A 20,480-nucleotide genomic window follows, 5' to 3' on the forward strand; every position below is an offset into this window, starting at 1 on the left:
GGACATTTAGATTCCCAGATGCTTGCACTGTACTGTACGGCACTGTATCATACAAGAAAAGCAACGCTCACCTACCGCGCGGCATCTAACTACAGTTCGTAGTCTACAATGCAAAGCCCTACTCGAATTCTGTAATGTACTCGTAAAGTCCAGTGAGGCATCCCCCTTGCTACACATGTGCACATCATTAATTTTGATCTTCCAATCATACTCCCTCCTACACTCTGCTATCAGTGTCTAACTCCCCATTCACAAATCCCAGGAAAGCATTACCTCATCAGCTTCTACATTTCCCCCTGTAGTCGCCATCATATCTCACCTTTCCATGGGTCGGACTCGGAAGGAGAGGGGGGGAGTTAAGATAAAAAATTATAAATCCAGCAGGGCGCTGAATGAGGAAAAGCCATCCAAGAAATTAGTTGTGATGGCGGCGCATGAATATTCAATTTATATGACACCAGCAAGGGGAAAGGGACGGTTGGGAAACAAGCCCCCGAGGGCCATCATTTCACGGTAGAGCAGCCCACCCGCGATAGGGCCCAAGGTTTCAATCAATCCACAGCATACCAATGCTCGCAAAAGAGACTAGGCGTAGGAGTGATATCGCAAATAATTAATGATACAGACGGACCCATCAGGATAACGTCAAGAAAGTTGAAAAAATAAAGCAAGGCATAAAAAAGCCCTCTCCCCCCCAGAGAAAAAACCAAAAAGGAACTTAAACTCAATCCCTTTACTTTTTCCCCCTTTTAACCAATCCGCCCCATTCTTCGACCGTTCATCATCACTAGAAAATCATGCCAGGAGATTTCCCAGGTATTTTTTTATCCGAAAGTTGCTCCGCCCAGGAATGACACGAGAAGAGAAAAAGAAGAAAAAAAACAGATAAAGGAAATAATTATGAGTTATCAAAGGCTTCTATCCACTCATGTCTAAAACCCTCCAAACCCAGTAGCTTGCGGTGCAATCCCGTTAGCGTATGATTGTTGTGGCATAGGGCCACCCGGTCCGGCGGTGAGCATAAGACGATTTCCGAGAATCGGAGTAGTGTCTTCGACCTTTTGCTGGGTAGCCTCCTTGATCTTACGCTCTTCATTGTCCTTCTCGAGAGTAGCAATCTTCTTGGTTTGCTGTCTCATGGCATTGATCATGAAAGGCTGTTCCAGTTAGCACATCGCACACGAAGATCATATTTTCCGGGAGCAACTCACCATTGTGTAGTCACTCAAGCCATGGCGCCACGAGATCTCCATGACAACATCAAGCTGGATAAGATCGTAACAGGCGTAAAGCATACCAACATAGCACTCCCGGCTACCAATGTCGACGAACTAGGAATGCCAATCAGTATGAATATCTCAAGAACAGAATATCCCGTACTCACGTAACGAAGTAACTCCTCCGCCACATCTTCCTTTCCGGATACAGCAGCAGTCTCAATAGCATCCTTGAAGAGCCTATCCTGCTTTGATAGGGCAATAGATTGGTTCCAACGTTTCTGCTTGCGGTAGATATTGGCGGCGATCTGCCTAAAGAAGACAAGTCTATAAAAATGTCAGAAACCCTCACCAAACAAAAGAATCATAGAAACTCACTCGTGTTGCTCGAGACGCTGAGCAAGTTCAATCGGGTCATAGTTGTCATAGTTCTCGACCGAATCACGAAGTGTCTTATAATCTTCCTCTTCAATCAACAAATCGTTAATAGCGTTGTTGACGATCTTGTTATTTTGAGGCTGAACATTGAGCAAAAACGGCTTGATAAGAGGAATATTGTCCGATTTCTCAAACATTCGCACAACACTAGAAAAGGTAAGCTCAATTGCTGCCAATAACAGAAGGAAGTTGACCTACCGGGAAACATCAATGCGAGGTGTGAGAACAGTCAGCAAATCGGTAAGCAGGGAAGGTTGCTCCTGCAGGTAAAAGTTCAAGGCACGGTAGTAAATCTCCAGGTTGGCAACCTTGACAACAATATCCTTGAATGACTGGTGCTCCCATGAATCTGCTGCTCTCTCCATCATCGCCAAAGCAGCATTGTCCCATTCGTCATAGCTGAAAAAATACATTAGTCGTGTTTAACATGAGAGAGTCACAATACGTACTGGCAATACAGAAAGATGAGTTCAGGCCAAAGATGAGCTTGCTCGCAAGCACGAATCATCTTTGGAATGTTGATACGGCCCCAGAACAACTTAAGATGTTCCATTACACGATCGGGATGGTATTTTGAGAGGGCAATACCCAACTCAGTAAACATACCCTGCAGTTAAATTAGTCAAGTGATGCTTTCACACCGGGGTGAGATAGTCCAACATACCATATGGGCCCTCTCCAAACCCAATCCAGCCTCGAGGAGGCTGATCAACTCGTCAAAATACCCGTTATGTTCGTATTGCTTGACAAGATCTTGCAACTCTTCTGCATGGACGATCAGGTTGAGACCGCAAATCTGTGCAAGACGGAACTCCTTCTTGGAAACACAGGCCTCGTTGACTTGCTTCCATACTTTAGTGCTATTGGCTTTACGGGCGCACTCGACAGCATTTTGGTACTCTTCCAAGAATACGAGAGTAGTCTATGATCAATTAGTAAAGGGTTCACAAATTTATGGGAATATATAGTCTTACAGCCAATTTGGCCCAGTTGGAAATGCTCGAGAAGAAGACTTTGGCGGCCTGGTGAAGCCCCTCTTCGTATGCCTTGTCACCACACTCCTCGATATTGGCAACGTTCGAGCTATTTAGGAACTCCTCCAGCTCAGGCAATTTATCAACCCTAGCATAACACAGAACCAAGCTACTATCAACAGCTGGCTCTCTCAGGGTCTGTCTGCACATTTGAAGATATTTGATGAGATCCTCGAACTTTGCAGCATGAGTAGCTATCTCGATAACCTCCGCATAGTTGCCAGGGTCCTTAGCTCGGATATAAGATTCGATAGAATCGGTAATACGAAGGCCGTCCAACTGAGCCTTACCGAGACGACTCCATACCTCGGGCAAATCAACACGATCAGCATAGCCAAAGGCGCGTTCAATGCTAACTATGTTTTCAATGAGAACGTTGATAGCGTCACTGTGTGCATTTATCTTTTTGTAGACCTCAAATGCCTCCTCGTAGAGTCCATTCTGGATGGCAATGTGAGCTACATCGGGGCCGTCGTAATTCGTGAGACGGTGAATGTAGTCCATTACGCGGGCCTTATCCGCTTTAACTGCCGTGAGGATAAGCAGGTTCTGTAGGCTGCTGTTATCACTGAATGTGGATGGCTCAAGAATAATCTTCTCAAGAAGCTCGATCAACTCGGTCGGGAGGTCGTTGCTCAAGAAGCACTGCACAGCCACTGAAACATCCTCGGGGTCAGTGGATTCGGGGACGGCAGTTGCGACAACTTGGTCCACTAGAGAACGGCGGTGGATGTTATTGGGGCTCAAGACAAAGCCCCACAGTTCGGAATCACGGCGTGCTACAAGGTACCGGGCCTGCTGCTTGAACATTGAGTTCTCATTGGTAATTCTAACCAATTCAACATCATTCTGACCCTTCTGGTATGCAATGAATGCCAAGTATGGGTCTCTCTTTTCGCAGTACTTTCCGACTACCAAATTGTCGTACTGGTTGTTCTCTTTCAAGAATTTCTCCGGGTTGTTGTTACTATCGATGTATATCTTTGCAAGGGCATTGTAGACAGCTGGTTGTTGATTTCCGGCTGCCAATGTATCCTCCAAAAAGGGCAACAAAAGTTTTAGACGGTTCCTACGCTCAACTTCGGCAACAAGCTCGTCGATAGGAATTGCCGAGCTCTGGACAGATTTCAACAGATTCTTAATGATGGACTCCTCGCAGTCAACATCCAAGAGTCCTCCAACCACTGCTGGAGTTCTAGCCGGATTAACTCTCTGGACGTAGACCTCAATAGACTTGAACTGCTGGTTCTGGTAGAGGTATAATACCAGCTCGTGGATAAAATTGAAACGATCGCAGACCACAATCAATGGAAGTTGTTCAGTCAGCTTTGCCTCCTTAAGAAAATTCTTGACCTTCTCCGGATTGTAGAAATTGCTATCGCGACAGATCCGCTCTACCTCACTCATCTGACCGCAAACAGTGGCCGCTTGGATGTACTTGAAGTGCACATCCGGATCTTCGCTCAAATTGACGATACTGCCAAGGTAATAGTAGAGACCCTCAAATGTTTTGAAGCTCTCGAAAAGGTCAATCAAGCGATTGGCACCCAAAAGGTCGGAATATTTGGTCGCAATTTGAATTACGACTTGGAGATTTTGACGAATGTTAACCCTCAGCATCTCTCGCATGCAGTCCAAGGATTGCTCCAAAGACATCCTCCCAAAATACTCAACAATGAATTCTGGAGAAAGCCCAGCACTATTGTTGCAGAGAACCCGCTTAACTGCAGCAGGATCATCGAAATGTTCCAAAGCCTATGAAGAAAATGGATCGTAAGAAAAAGGCCGGCAGGTATAGACAAAAGGCAGGAAAGGGGATATCATACTCTCTGGAATAGGCCCGCGTTCTCGCACAACTTTGCAATCTTTTCACGATCGTAGTACGAGAACATATTATTCAACAGAATAGCATCTGCAACTTGGGGTGCATTTAGGAGGTTCATTTCTAACAAACGGGTCTGTTGGGCCGCATGCTCTGGCTTGTTTCCTTCCAATGCCGTTAATAGGAAAGCCGTCGCCTGCTGAATCATATTCTGTGACAAGAAAACATCCACCACCCGGTCAATGTCAACCAAGGAACCACCCTCCTGACTGGCAAGCTGAGTTGCAAATTCGGCGCCTTTCTCCGGGTTGATTCGGACGATATGAGTCAACAAAGCTGTGTAGTCTGGGCTGTATCCAACCTTTTGTGCATATGGCACGATCTTGTCGAACTGTCCCGTCTCGGCAAAGGATGCAACAACTTTCTGAGGAACATTGGCCCGCAAATAGACACTCAAGGCGAGGTTGACATCGTGGACCCTAACGGCATCTCCCAGTTCTTCTGTGCATTCCAATTTGTTTTCCTTCAACCATTTCTCTAGCAGATGTTTCCGGTTTTGTGCAAGGACGGGCTTAACCAATTCGATGGTTTCGTGCTTGTTCAACGTCGTCTTGTCTAACAACATACCAAAGTATTGGAGAATGACTGAGAGCTGTCCGGGGGGTGCTGGGACGGACTTAAACTGTTCGATGGTCGCTGGAGTACGCAGGAATCCACGAGGAGAATTTGCGGCAACTTTGGCGGCCTCTACAAAATTCTTTTGGTCCATGAGTAATTGAAATTGCTTCTGATATAGCTCATCAGCGCCGGCAAGGCCAGCCCGCGAAGCAAGTTTGACGGCAAGAGTTGAGTTCGCCGGGTTCTCTCGCAGATACGGGATGATTTGGTTCTCATCGACACTCACGCACAGAACTTGACCCTTTCGGTTCACGCCAATGATACCGGAGCTAGCCTCATGGGGTGCCGTGATGAAAATAGTCTCACTCGAAATACGGTTCATGAAAATGCATGCTCCGGTCTCAAGATCGTACAAATGGATGAAACCGTATTTGGTAACCAAATATATGATAGAAAATCTTGGTGAGATCTGCATTGCAACGGGAAAATCGTTGACGGCCTCGGCTGGGAAGTAGACGTCGACAGCCTTTTTCTGGAACACAGGGTTGGCAGCGACATGGTCTACCTCAACTACATGGAGTTTAGCTCCTTGACCTGTTCGGACAGCAAATGTGAATAGTTTTGTGTCGGAGGAAGCCCCCTCAAGTCGGATCGAGGCGAATGCAGCGGCGTGACCTTCGATGGCCTGGCTGATCCCTCTATCCTTGGAGTACAACTGCATATTACCCACAACACGCCCCTGTGATTGAGAAATACCAACTACAACCATCCATTTCTCATCCGCATTGACGCGGTAGTTAATAATTTGGCAGCCCTAATTCTCAAAAGTCAAAACTGATCTCCACCCTTTCCATTGCCACATGCTTACCGAAAGATTCATGTGTCGGTCGAAGATTTTGACAGGAGCCGCTTGGCTAGGATCCATAACATCCCAATGGTAAACGCTATTATCTGTAACAAGGCCCAAGCTCCTCTCGCTAATCCACTTCCAAAAGACAACATCCTCATTCATTGTATGCGACTTCAGCTTCTCTTTTGCTTCCAAGTTGAAGATCTGAAGTGTGCGTTGGGCTTTCAAGGCGATAATCTGTTTGCTCCAGTGCATGATAGCACTATCCGCCTTGATCGTCCTCCGTGTGACCTGGTTGCCATTATGAAGGTCGATTATTACGACTTGTGCTGCTACCTCATCACTCTTTTCACGAATGCAGATAAAGTGGTCGCTCTCCAAGGTCTGGACAACTGTTAGAGAATAGCTCAAAATCACGGCCAAAGGTAGAACTGTGTAGTAAAACTTACGGTGGTATTGAAACCTATTGATGCTTGCTGTTTCCAAAGCGTCAGTGAACAATTCATTCGGAGATGCTAAAGCTGCTTTGGTCGTTCATACTTGAATTTCGAGCTGTGGGAGCTATAAATATAATACTATCAGTAGGGATTATCAGACGGCAGCCCAAACTCAGGGCGCGACTTACGGATAAGAGTTCGGTAAAGGTAATTGGTAAAGGGGCCATGTTTGCTCTAAGCTTTGAGCGTTAGGGGCTCACCCACGTTGAGGAAAAAGGAGGCAAAGAGACAGATAAAAATTATGGGGAGCAGAGCAAAAAGCTAAGAAATCCGAAAACGAATCGAGAGCAAAGTAAAGAGTGCAGAGAGGGAGGCTAGGCGAGGATTGAGAGAAGGTTGATGGAAAATGGAGTTTGAGTAGATGAGGTGGAAAATAGTGGGTTAAGGTGGTGGAGATGATGCCTTTTCTCGTTGGTGCAATCCGCGAAACACTGAGGTGTGGTTTAGTTCGCTAGGCCCTGTTGTATAGGGCTACCATTTACGCTGTGGCCGCGAATTTGGCAGCCCTAGCAAAAGGCCGCGTCTTGTTGAGCCTCACCCTTTACTTTCATCCTTCAATGTCTTTATCCTGTTAAAACCAGGAATAAGAGACTAATAAAACGGCTAATTATGATACCTCCAAAGAGGACAAAGGTATGATTCTCATACACACCCTAACATCAAGCTACAGATATGATAATTATTAACACGAGTGAGCCAGAGGAGCTTAATCCCAACAAATGTCACCAACTAAAAAACCTGCTTGAGTAGGAAAGAGCAACCATTTCCTTCGTTAGTTCCGGCGGCCATTGGATCCCAGCCAAATAATAAGTTACTCGCCTAAAGTTTGCCCCGAGCCACCTCCCCCTGGTAAAGCGAAAAAACTTTAAAGGGAGAGGTGTAATTATTCATGATAAGAATGTTCAACGATAAGGTCAAACACCTCGTAGAGGTTTAAGATGTTAACTTGGAGAACATCAGTTCTCCCCTGCAGGAACACACCTCATTTTTTTGATTACTGTATGGCGTTGACAGTTCGGCTATGATACAAACCCACCCACGAAACCGCCGAGTTCCTTTAACTCTGTCTACCCCCTGTTATATGGATTAAGCGTGGTCATATATTCCCACGGGTGCCTGTCTCCATTGGTTTTTAAACCGTTCACCCCACAATTGAGATCCTATTAGGTATGTTGTTAAGATATAAATATGAGAAAGATTAGAATAGTTGAAAATAATAATAATATTATTATTATTATAGTACTGTGCTCTACCGGTATTTTATCATAAGTTATCATAATCGATGAGGAAGCAACGAACCCTGAGAAAACTTCAGGTTCCCAAAGCTAGGGGAAAAGGAACTCAAAGTGACAGCCGCCAGATCGCCAACCCATAACAAAAAAAAACGACCCAACCCTGCAGCATGTAACCCACCGACACATTTGCCATTAAAGCTATGGCCCAAAAACTGGCAGAAATTTTGCGATCTATGATATGTGGAAATTTTTATACTTGCACCCCAGATAAATACCCAACATCCTGAAGAGGATCTGACACAAAATTGAAACTTTTATAATTCCCAAGTTACGAGACCGGTAGGGGATGTTTTTCATCTAGATATTTTGTGCCAGGTGATTATCTGCTTTGCTTTTAACCTCTCCGTGTATTCTGCGAGTAGCGCAGACCCTCATTGACCCCGATCCTTCTCCAAGCCCTCCGCCCCTAGATACCTGGTTTCTCTTCCCTATCCTTTGTTTTACCCCTGAATCTCCCTCATATATCTCTGGTAGCTATCACTAGTCCTGTTAACATGCCTAGCAAGTTTACAATAGGCCACTATACGGCAACCTATCGTGTCCTACCCCTGACGGACTTACCATCTGAAGTTGAAAATATCACGAGTGACAATCAATGAAGCCGGATGGCTGTGCTCGGGCTGCCACGGGATCTCTCGGACCTGATCATGGAGTGGTGGCATCGCAACGTACATACTTTTGTTGGAGCTAATATAAAATAAGATTGGAAGTATTTTAAGCGTAGATCATTAGTACCTACACTTGTGATATCATACTGCTTGTAGAAACAAGATGGTACCTTCAAGTATGAGGTCATGGATCATTAATTTTCTATGAATATTAAATATTCACATTAAATCTTCAAACATTTGCGCAGGAAGTCGCTGTTAGGGAAAAACCCACCAGCAGTAAGTGGTAATTTAGCAAGACTCTCAGAAACACATCAATCGAATACAGCCCAATCCCTGAAAAGCTCTGATGCAGTATCCATCAACATCACAACACCTGGGTTGCCTTGCCGGTAAATATCGTAGCCTACCGTACTCAAGCACAGCTCAGACTCAAAACGACAGCCCACCTGCCTCAACCCCCCCCCAACGTGACCAGCCCTCATTAAGTTGCAAGTACCGGTACCGGTACCTCTTCATCCGTATTTGTCCCTAGGATATTCCGAGATTGCGGATAGTTCAGGCAGGTCACAGTAAGAGCTCCCCGACCGCACTGCCCCCGGTAAAGATCTGAGGTTAACTAGGCAATTATGATAGCTGCGTTGAAAAGCTGCAAAATCTGTACTAGTACACAGATTACCGTAGGATGATACTCGTACCCTACATTTCATCAACCCCAACCACAAAACATTCGGGCATTCCCCATTGGGCCCATCACGATGAGTAATCAATAACTAATCACCCCCCCACTACGAGTACTCGAGTGCTTGAATCCCAGCCCCTTCCCCTAATTGGCCATCGGCCAAATCCCCTGTTACCCTCCTCACCCAATAAAACTATATAAACTCCCCATCCCTCCCATCCTTTCCCCTTCTTTTTCCTTTCCTTTTCTTCTTCATACTTACCTTGTGACAGACTCGGACGTTCATTGATATCTGAGACTCGGAGAACTCCACCTTCATTGCACACCGGGGGTAGAGCCTCTGCCAAAGGTCTTCGGGCCTTCTGGGTTGCTCAATTTTTGATTTATTCAATTTATCTTTTTTATCATACTTGATATTATTGATATTGGTTTTTTTTTCCGTTGGGGTCTGGGCTTTGTCGAGGCACTGAAGGAAGAATGAGTAAATGGGGATCTTGAATTGTTGGAAGGGGGAAGGAAACACGGGGTAGAGTGTTGTGATGAGTCAATGGCGTACGGAACGGATAGAGCTCTACTTGAGTACGGGGGTTGCTTTAGCTCTATGTGCTTTTTGTATGATAGTGTGTAAAAATGAAAAAGAGGATTTTGAGCGCTTTATGGTGAGAGTTTCCTCTGTCATGTCAGTTCTGAAGCCTGCAGGACGTGTGCGTCTTGTGAGGTGGAATTGGCAATGTTCGTAGAATGTGAGTTCAGTTTGCAGTAATTGACGAATGATATGCGCATGACGAACGATATCTACATGCGCCATGCATACTTCACTTCACATAAGCGCGAGTTTCAAGTCTTTGGGGGGGATTTGAGGGATGGATGGGGTGGAAAAAAAAAACACAAGGTCAATCCCCTGCTTTGAGCGGTGCTAGCTTTATCGCCAGCCATAAAGTATGCTACTCAAGTACGGTAATTACTAGTATATACGTTGCAACCACATCCGTCCACCGATTGTCTGACCAACTCCCATCTATCCCTCCTCCGAGAAAAGATCTCTCAAAACCGCATCCTCACAAGCCCCCGTATCCGGCGGTTTCATCCCATACGTGGCTTCGTAAACGAAGATACTTAGGTTACTGAAGAAAGGCCTCAGTAACTCAGATCTTATGTCACCCCCACCCTTTTCCAATTCCCTAACGTGATCACCAGTAAGCCATGGCCTCCGCCGATTCTCCACCATCGTGCCATGCGAGGAGGAAGAAGGTAGTTCGCTTGCAACTTGGTCCACGAGAGCGGTTGGATTCCAGTCGTTCGGGCGGTAAACTGCTTCTATCGTGTCTGTTACGAACAGCCATTCGTGTAATTGAAACTCGTCAGGAGCGATAACTAATAGGGTGTCCAAGAGTTTGCAAGCCTGCAGAATAGAGGAGTCTGTGTATATGTCGTTCTCCTCGTCAGGGAAGAGAGATGATAGAGCGGATTGTAATTCGGTGTTGATAAGCGGCCAGAGGGAGGAAATATGCACCGGAGAAGTCCTAAGAGCTAATGCCCGGAAGACGAGATAGATATCCCCTCTCGTGGCCGAGGATGGTGAAGTTACTGCCGTGGCAGATAGTAATTCGACCAGCTTGTCTTCTAGCTCAGGAAGATTAACAATAAAAGTGTCTGTCTCCGCCGCGAATATTAGGAATGCAATTCTTTTTAGGTTAAGTTGAGTCTTTTTATCGGCCTCCTGTCGTGCCGAGGTGGCACCCACTCCGAAAAGAACACCCGCTGTTGTAGGCGGGGTGATTCTCCCTAGAAGCTCCGTCATGCGTTCTCGTTCACTTACGAGGAGTTGTCGAGCTAACGGAACCCAGCTGCTTCTAACAAGTGAGATTGATGATGAGAAGAATTTGGGATCAAGGAAAGCGTCGGAGAGTTCCTTTTTCCAGGCCTTTTGATTATTAGGCAATCGTGTGAGTTGGTACAAAAGATCGAGTACCCCCCCTGTGACATTGTGCGGAAATGATTTGGACCTGAAGGTTGGACCTATTACGTTGGCCGAGATTGCAATGGAGGCAGCGACCACCCTATCGGGCTCGACGAGGACCTTGCGAAGTTCTGGCACGGTAGATACCAAGACGGCTACAATATCGACCGGGGGCGTTTTCCCCCTACTAGCTCGATCCCCCTTATTACCTCCGTCGCTTTCCTTTTCCATCTCCCTCTCTTTATCTCTATCTCCTCCAGCAACTGGTGCTGGCGATTCTAGCACATTCTGGCCAATGGGCTTGACCGTGAATGCTGCAGTTAGCAGCCTAGTGAAAAGATCCTGTGGAAAGAGTCAACGATAGTTCGAGAACAGTTGATGGGGGAATTGGCAATGGAAACCTACCCCTAGCTCCTTTCTCATTCGCCTCTGTTCTCCAAAGTTGGTATTGTCTACCTTTTCTCCTAGGATGGCCGTGAAGCTTAGTAAACCTGGCAATGTCTGACGGTGTGGGAATGGGTTGGCAAGAACATCTTTCAAGAAGACCATGCAATCTGCCCAGATTTCGTCCATAGCATCATCCTCTAAACTGCGAGCGTATTCTACTAAGAAAACTACGACATCAAGGTCTTGAAGTTCAGCGGTGAGTGCCGATTTACGGTTCGGTTCTAGCGCAGCCGGATTTGTTCTTGAGTAGATGGCATTAAAAATAGCGGGAATCGTGTGCTTGGGCCTCGATCCATCAAGTACATTGATAAGTCTGAACACACCCCCAGTTTTCTTGACATCGCTTGCTGGTGTCGATTTGGCGGGCCAGAGTTCAATCAAAGTCTCCAAACATTCAAGCGTTTCCGCGCCAAAGAGATGCTCCAGAATCCTGCGGGCACGCCCTCTCATTCGCACAATGATATATTGCCAACTCTCCTTGCTGCCGGGATCCGGCTCACTTTCCCCATTGATTGCGTGAGAATCGCCCCAACTCCAGATTGCATAGCAGCTTTTCACAGTATCTTTGAAACAAAGAAGCACCGTGAGGCGGTTATTGGCTGCTGAGCTTCTATGTTGCGGACTTTCGACCGCAAAGACACCGCTAACCATGTTACCGAAGAATGTGCTAGCTGTTGGCGCATCAGGGCTTTTCGCACTGGCCCCAGCACTCTTGATCTCTTCATTAACAAGTTTATCATGAGCTGCCGCAAGTATCTGTTCAAGGCCATGCAGAAGAGCAACCAAGGTGCCTTCCGGACTATTAACTAATGAAGTCGAGCCATTGTGTTCCCCCTGACTGAAGACCTGCTTTAATGTATGAAAGGTTTGTCTTATTTGTTCGCATAGACACTCAACCAGTGGCATTAGAATTTGAAATATAACGTTCTCCAACAAGGGCAAGCACTCGGTCAAGAAATTGACCCAACTGTCCAACACCGGTCGACTACTCGAGCTGGAAAATCCACCGATAAGGCATTTAAGAAGCTGCTGTGGTGGTGTAGCCTTGGGCGGTGCTATCATCGTTTTCTCTGGCTCAATGGATATTGGTGCCCGTCCTCCTTTAATACTTCCAGTATCCTTTTTGATTTGCCCCAATTGGCTCGCAGGTCTCATCAAAGAAAGCTTCAGCGCTGCAAATAATACGTCCAATAATGAAACCTGCACATATGTGTCCGTAACGTCTAGCGCTGAAATGAGCCGGGCAGTGAGAACGTTCTCGAGCTCCATATCCATGAGCGGTTTTACAAAAGGGCTTAGGAGCAGTTGGTGTAGCACTTTCAATGCTATCCTATGAAGGCGAGATACTCGCCCGACATCTTTTTTCTCTTTGGCATCACCATCAATGGCTCGCACGGCAGCTTTGACAAAAAATGTTTGAAGGGTCATATCATCTTCTCCGTATCCAGCTGTCGAGAACGAAAATGTTAGCTGCAAGAGACTTGATTTTATGAGAATGGTCCCTTACCTTCCACAAGAACTTTAGCCCGAGCCTCATCGGCCCCAATGACCAATTCACTTGCCAGGGCGGCTAGTACTGTGTTTGTGGAATACTGTAGGATGTTTGACAGCGTCTGGAAGTAGTAGGTAGCTATCTCCAAATCATCGTTTTCCCCGAATGGCTGTCTTCTAATTGGTGCGCCGTTGGCATCTCTCTGGCCGGGATCTCTCAGGAAACCCAATCCAAGAAGCTTTGTAATGAATACGCTGAACAGTCTTCGAAAATAAGCCCCTGGATATCCCCTAAGATGCAATACACCTGATGTGACATACCTATAAACACTCCCAAGATTCTGTAGCCAGCCGCGAGCGAAGACAGCCACCTCTAATCCGTCATCCCCTAATGCATCCAGGAATAAGAACAATGGTCTTGTCAAGACCATTTCTAACCCGCTTGCACTACTGGGGTGATTGCTACTGTGCATCCAGAGCACACCGAATTTCTTTCCATGCTCAGCGTTCCTTGAGGAATAGACGCCACCAACATCGCCTTCGGTCATCACAGTTGCAATTGCGGCTTCTATTTTTCTATCCGCTAGGACCATCTGAAGGTTCCAAATTACTTTTACCGCTTCCACATGAAATTTGGGTCTATCAGGTGACAAATAGCCCCAGACATGTTTAATAATAGGCAGGATCAGGGACCCAATATCATGCGGTGATATGTAACTCTTAATGTACAAAGGAGCCACCACATTCGCGATTCCTTGTAATGCGGCAAAAGACACAACTGGATTCGACAGAACGGTGAGGAAAGATTGGGCGAGCTGTGTTGATTCCTTCCAGCATTGGAACTGGGGGGTTTTCTGGATAACACTGACTAGTAAGTGGCACCGTACCCTTATGTCTTCATCGTTTTTGGGATCTGTCAAGGCGCTTTGGGCTGCCCTGGCAGCTTCTCGAAGAATCCATTGACCTACATTCTGGATGGAGAATGGCGGTCCAGCTGCGGATCCTCCACTATATCTATAAAACTGCTGTACCCCTTCCATGATCATTGCGTTGTCTGCGTGCTCTAGTTCTGAAGTCCCCTGTGCCGGTGTTGTAATGAAGACTCTCTCGGGGACCATTCGCCATAGGTCTTCGGCAATCCTGAGCCCCTTTGCTTGCAATGCTTTTCCAAGGCCCCCAGAGACTTTCCCCAGCTCTACGAGTATTGCTAGTACCAATAAGGGAGTATGTAGTACCACCATCTCTTCCTCATTCACATTGAAAGTTCTGATAACAAAACGCACACCCTCCAATATCTCTTCTGCTTCCGTTCCTTCCCCGGCTGAAAACGCCCGAGTAACCTTTTCCAATATTTGACCCCAAATGAGTGATGCTTCAACCCCATCAAAAAACATTCGGGCACTCTTGAGGACTTCTGTATAAACTTCCTTACTCGGTGCCGATTTCTCATATTGCCTTACGCTTTCGATCACAGGCAAAAACAGTTTGGGGACAACCAAAGAACCAACCTCCCAGCGATCCATTAAAGAAAGGCATATCCTGTACGGCTTTGCCCGTTCAATAGAACTAGCCCCCGTAGGCTGATCGAGCATCTTTTCCAACCCTCCGATCAAGGCACCGAGACCACATTTTCCAAAGTAATCGTTCTCGCGCCGTTCGTGTCCTTCCGGTCCGAGATACCAGGCCCAGAGGCGACGATTAAGCGACATATCTCTCCGTAAAACCACCCCAGCTGCTGAGGTTACTAGAAGCTCAAGATCAGGTTTGCTCACCCGCCCTTGCAGTATTTTTGAGCAAAGCGGGAGTGACCCCACCAGTAAGTCCAGGAAACCTCGTTGAACCAAGATCTGCTCATCATTCAGGCCCGCACAAAAGGCCCTAATCAAAAGTCCAGGTTCCGGGCTAATTAAGGCTTCAGAACCACTTCCTCCCGACTCCAAATTATCTCCACTTCTTTCGGGATCCAGTTTTGGGAGTCTCCTTCCCAGGAAAGCTAGCGCCCCCTGCCGCCTGCCTGGGCTTGTGATGGTAGCTAATAAGAAGCACTGCCAGAAATATGCATCATCACAAACCCCATTTCGAATTTCGTCTATCAAGGCCAGTGTTCGGTCAAAGTATTCACCGCCCTCCTCGTCAATACCAGGAAGTAAGGCTAATATTAAGCCTTTTAGAGCCGGCCGTAAAGCGGTCGAAAGGGGAAGGTAAAATCTCTCGAGAAGCGTAAGATAATGGGGCTTTAAGGTCAGGGATGCGTATGAGAGAACTGGTGCCAAACCGGGTGTCCACAGGGTCAGGTCTGCCGCAAGGCCCTCACGCCCAATCATAGAGAATATGTAGGAATAAACCTCAATTGTCTTCTGGTGAACTCCAGAGGGAAGTTGCGGATTTAGGCACTGTGCTAGTCGTTTTGCTATAAGGGTTTTTGACGGTATTAAAGGAAGTGAGGGGTGAGATTGGAGTGCCTATTTCTTTTATTTTAAATGAGTTAGCACAACTCTGGTAACTTTAACGGAATTCGCCAAAGGCAAGGATTATCAGTAACCTTGAGAAGTCGGCCGAGAAACGAGATATAATCAGCCCATTCTTGTAGACTATAGCTCTCGAATAGAGAAAGTGCACGATCAATGGTCGTAGAATATCGTTTGTATTTCGGGTCTTTTCTCGTAACTTCTGCAGACCAACTTGTTAACTGATGTTCTCTGATATAGCTTATGGGTAATTCGTGCCATCGTCATTTCGAAACTTCGGTCTTGGCTGAGGTGATGAGCGGCCAGAGCTTAAGGGGGATGGAATTCTGGAGCCAGGATCGAGAGACATTGGACTTGAAGATGAAAACCAGATTATTTTGACTGAAAATTACTGCAACATCGTAGCTTCCACTGAGCTTATGACAAACGGGGAAGTTTACTGGACTCGCAATGGGGTAACCTGGTACTTAGAAGGTTACCCTGCTTTCCTTGTAGACCCTATGACAGTATTCCAGGTTTCTATCATACTTCATTTTGACAGCCCCAGGAGCCTCATATAGACGGGCGCGCGCAACAACATACACCAAACAAACCACTTGAAGCGAGTTTTCTTCCTGTTACCCAGGGGTAGGCACCTCCACTCGCTACTTTCTACATTCCCCTTTTAATTTTTTTGACCAATCCCTGGCACCAGCCCAGATGTTATCCAGGCACCAAACCTTTGTCCGGGGCTTCCCGTTTTTATGCTCTAGTTTCCGAAGGGTTTCTACTTTCGGAACTACCCCAAGCTGCCCCACTATTCACACAGTCGGAAGGGTGCGGCGAATACGGTGAGCATTTATTGGCTTTCTGCACCTTACACTTTCATGAATTCTAAAGGCAATATAGTGGTGGGAATCCCAACTGGACTTCGCCGTTGGGCCGCCAAAAATTGTTCAGCAATGCTCCTCCGAATCCCAATTCTTCTTTAGGGTTGCATTTGAGGGATCAGTGTCTACTTTTAGATGTTACAGTTTCTGCTCTTGGGTTCACCGGACGATCAAATAGACGGAGTTTCTCAACTTCGGCCTCCCTAGTTGCTCAGGCGGGACATAAAGGGTCATCCGGGGACACAGATAGTGCTGATTTTGAGGGTGGGGTAGGAAGGCAAGGCCGGGATGGTACGGGAAGTCGGGATTCTAGGCATAGTTCTAAAGCTACTGATAGCAATGGACGAGTATTAAAGGTCAACACAAAAAAAGGGGCACTGGACATTTTGAAGATGATTCGTGCGGAAGTTGCGAAACTTCTATGGAGTGAGACCAAGGAGGAACCCAAGGAGGAACTCAAGGAGGAAGCCAAGGAGAAACCCAAGGAGAAACCCAAGGAGGAACTCAAGGAGGAACTCAAGGAGGAACTCAAGGAGGAACTCAAGGAGGAACTCAAGGAGGAACTCAAGGAGGAAGCCAAGGAGGAAGCCAAGGAAGAGACCAAGGAGGAAGCCAAGGAGGAAGCCAAGAAGGAAGCTAAGGAGGAGATCAACGAGGAAATCAACGAGGAAATCAACGAGGAAATCAAGGAGGAAACCAAGGGTGAAATCAAGGAGGAAATCAAGGAGGAAATCAAGGAAGAAAAGGTTAGCCCAATATCGGCGGACCCTGCTGTGGAAAAAGCATTGAAGGGTCCACCCCGCGAAATTCCAGACAAGTCATCCTTCGTCTTGCAAAGTAACTATGCAGACGTCATCGCTGTGGAAAAAGCATTGAAGGATCCACCCCGCGAAATTCCAGACAAGTCATCCTTCGTCTTGCAAAGTAACTATGCAGACGTCATCGCTGTGGAAAAAGCATTGAAGGATCCACCCCGCGAAATTCCAGACAAGTCATCCTTCGTCTTGCAAAGTAACTATGCAGACGTCATCGCTGTGGAAAAAGCATTGAAGGATCCACCCCGCGAAATCCCAGACAAGTCATCCTTCGTCTTGCAAAGTAACTATGCAGACGACATCATTGAGGAATTGAAGCAACCGGAGGTCCCCGAAAACAATTCTCCCAAACAGGAGCAGTTTGTGGAGCAAAGCTCTTACTCATTTCTTAGACTTGATTTAGAAGAGCAAGGGTCTTCTCCCAACACCACGTCAACTATAGGTATCCCTGATTTTAGTTCTTGTGTTGATGAGAGGGCTTCGGAAGTTACAGATTCAGAGACTAGTGGTTTCTCGCCCCGTGAAACCTCCGAATCGGGTAATAACTCACCCTGTGGAGTATCTGAGAAAACGCAGGTCGAGATTGATACACATTCAACAATTGTTAAGACTCCCGCGCCAGCAAAGAGAGCGGAGAAGGTGACCGTGGCAAAAGCTAGAGAGCGCAAGGCAGTTGTTGCCATCGAGAAAGCTATCGAGAAAGCTGAGACTGTCACTGAAGTTGAAGCTCCGCCAAAACCAAAGACTGGCAAGTCATTAGTTGAGTTCGCTAAACCGCTTCGCTGGACAGAACAGCCATACGCTCCGTTAACCTATCATATATCCGACGAGACGTTATTTAAAAAATTCTCCTTGAAAGATAATAGTCCCTTGAGGTATTGGCGCTACGATTTATATACGTGCAGCACGGGGGGGGAGAAGGTCAATGTCCATTATTGCAAAACAATTGAGGAGTTTGATCGGGTGGCCGAATTGTTTCTTAATGATAATATTCTCGGTTTTGATTTGGAATGGGTACCCGCGAACTATTCGGCCTCAAAATCCGCAAAGTAAGTTCGCTACAGATCCGAGTCTTCTCAAAAGTTTGATACCAACCACTCTATAGAGTCAACGCATCGTTGATGCAGATAGCAAATGAAAGCGACATCGCATTATTCCATTTTGCCAGAGTTCCAGGTATGTTGTTGCGCAAGATTCATCTGTCTTAGCTAATTATGTTCATAGGCCAGATTCCCGATTTTGAGTTGGTACCGCCAAATCTTAGAAGAGTGTTGGAGTCAGAGAATATCATGAAAGCAGGCGTAAGTGTGACAGGTATCTTCACCTCTGCGCCTCTGTTGTTCTGCCAATCAACTCTAACCATATTGCATGAATTAGGCGATGCAAAGAGAGTCTCTAAATTCCTTGGTGTCCACTCTGCTGGAATTTTCGAGCTGTCTGATCTGTGGAATCTTGTCCATGATGTGAGAACCTTGGCAGGTTCTATTACTCGACGTTTGATTGCTCTTTCTAGATTAACTGAGGAATGCCTCTATCTTCCCTTAGACAAGAGCGCCTCAAGGATAAGCAATTGGGCGGTTGAGTTAAGTAATAAACAAGTACAATGTAAGTTTTCAGAAAAATAGAAAAGGCAGGATGACATGGGCCTGCCTACAGTGGTTGAGAAGTTGACTTTAATTCTTTAGATGCGGCGAATGATGCCTATGCGGCATTCCGCGTCTTCGACGCATTAGAGAGGGAAAGACGTGAACTTACTCCTATTCCTAGGTTTCCAGGGTGCCGAATCATACCCCCACAGGAGCCGCCTTCCGACAACGACTATCCTATCATTGAAGAGGAGGTAGAAGAGTACGATTATGAACCAGAACGCACCAACCTTGATGGACCTGAGGTCGAAGCGGCCAATTCATGGGCAACCATGTTTTTGAGTGCGCTTGCCGGAAGTGGTATAGAAGCAAAGGCTCAACATTCACAGCTAAAGGCCTATTCGCTGTGGCACGGCGGGGAGCACTCTGTGGAAGAAATCACGAAACTTTGTCGGAACCCACCTTTAAAAGAGACGACGGTTGTCATGCACATCTTGGAAGCTATTCAGCTCGAGAATCTCCCCTATGATGATGGAAAATTAGCAGAGTTGAGAAGGCGTATCCCGAAGCCATTCGTAAATGGCAAGTATCATTGGGTATTCTCTGCGCCCAATAAGGATGTTGGGAATAGGGATGTCTACCTTTAGAAGCTCATGATGATTTCCCCAACCGCAATAAAAAAATATATATATACAAAGAACCTCCATATATCCTAGCTTCTTTTCTTTTTCCAATTAATCTCTCTCAATGCGAGTTTCATGGGTCCTAGGTATATAGTAGGGATCACGATTTACCATCTCTCGCACATGTGTATCATAAGCAACTTCATATAAAACTTTGTCTTGGTACTGTACCTTCTCAAACTAATGTTACCTCACCGCTTACACTATCCTCTGAATATGTATGACCTTTTCTGTTTCTGTTGAGAAAGGAAATCTACTCGAGTTACACTCTCTATGTTTTTCTTTTTTTCAGGGATTGACCGCACATTTGCATTCGCCGAGGGCCGTGCTAGGAGTCTCGCTCTGGAGACTCGGGTGTACAGTGAAATCTTTGAACTCAGTAGTTTACGATGTACCGATCAGACCAAGTACTGTTACATAATACAGAACAATATGCAACCTGTTCTCGCCAGGGACACCACGATGCAGGAGAGGTGTTGACCTTTCCAGGATTCTAAATCTGTGTCACTCTTAGCATTCAGAAAATCCTCTCCTTTCCAGGCTTTCTTGAGTAGAAAATGGTGATGTGTGCTATTAAATTTTAAAAAGTTCTGTAAAAAACACTTCTTCGTCTCTCCGAGAACCGGGGTTTGATATTATTTGCTCTATTGCGATATTACCGTAGTTCAAGATCCATGCTCTGATTGAGCAGCCCAATGGTCTCCAAATAGCTGCTGAATGCTTGTTCTGTGACCGGTGTTTTGCTTTTTCCCACAACTAGTTGCCGACTAATTTGGGGGAAAGCAATTGAGTTAGCCGCCGGTAATAAACACGGATACGTATATCATTCGTTTTTCAGCTCAATTCCAATTATGGGGCCAACTTTTTCCTACTGTGCAGCTGCCAATATGCCACCTTGCATAGATTCTTTACAATGCAATGTTCCATCCCCTTCCTTCTCGCCGCTGTCCTTAGGAACCGGACCGTGTTGTCAACCCGCTGTTGTGAAAATCGATTAGGATTCGAACTTCGAAAAGCTTTCCGTAGTTTTTCTCGAATAGAATATCGTGCAGGAGAGGAATATTGAACGGCGGCCAGTCCAGCTTTGTAGAGGGCGCGAT

General features: G+C 46.3%; 3 protein-coding genes; 1 reads left to right on the plus strand and 2 right to left on the minus strand.

The window, feature by feature from the left end:
• Positions 1–576: 576 nt before the first annotated feature.
• On the minus strand, positions 577–6,234 carry GSTUM_00005369001 (uncharacterized protein; the record flags this gene model as incomplete). XM_002837448.2 has 10 exons in its annotated part: positions 577–1,157; positions 1,212–1,331; positions 1,385–1,544; positions 1,596–1,802; positions 1,854–2,054; positions 2,105–2,262; positions 2,320–2,577; positions 2,630–4,444; positions 4,516–5,943; positions 5,998–6,234. The coding sequence occupies 10 exons, from the start codon at positions 6,232–6,234 to the stop codon at positions 933–935; spliced, it is 4,809 nt and encodes a 1,602-aa protein (XP_002837494.1). The 3' UTR covers positions 577–932.
• Positions 6,235–9,955: 3,721 nt separating this feature from the next.
• GSTUM_00005370001 (uncharacterized protein) lies at positions 9,956–15,776 on the minus strand (the record flags this gene model as incomplete). XM_002837449.2 has 6 exons in its annotated part: positions 9,956–11,363; positions 11,427–12,916; positions 12,976–13,223; positions 13,281–15,421; positions 15,502–15,667; positions 15,703–15,776. 6 exons carry the CDS (start codon positions 15,774–15,776, stop codon positions 10,080–10,082), a joined length of 5,403 nt encoding a protein of 1,800 aa, XP_002837495.1. The 3' UTR covers positions 9,956–10,079.
• A 217-nt stretch (positions 15,777–15,993) lies between these two features.
• Positions 15,994–19,344, plus strand: GSTUM_00005371001 (uncharacterized protein; the record flags this gene model as incomplete). XM_002837450.2 has 6 exons in its annotated part: positions 15,994–16,257; positions 16,316–18,160; positions 18,217–18,287; positions 18,336–18,425; positions 18,489–18,716; positions 18,797–19,344. Exons 1-6 carry the CDS (start codon positions 16,127–16,129, stop codon positions 19,342–19,344), a joined length of 2,913 nt encoding a protein of 970 aa, XP_002837496.1. The 5' UTR covers positions 15,994–16,126.
• Between the last annotated feature and the right edge of the window lie 1,136 nt (positions 19,345–20,480).

The sequence above is a fragment of the Tuber melanosporum genome, assembly GCF_000151645.1.
Source record: "Tuber melanosporum whole genome shotgun sequence assembly, scaffold_19, strain Mel28".
Classification (NCBI taxonomy): Eukaryota; Fungi; Ascomycota; class Pezizomycetes; order Pezizales; family Tuberaceae; genus Tuber; species Tuber melanosporum.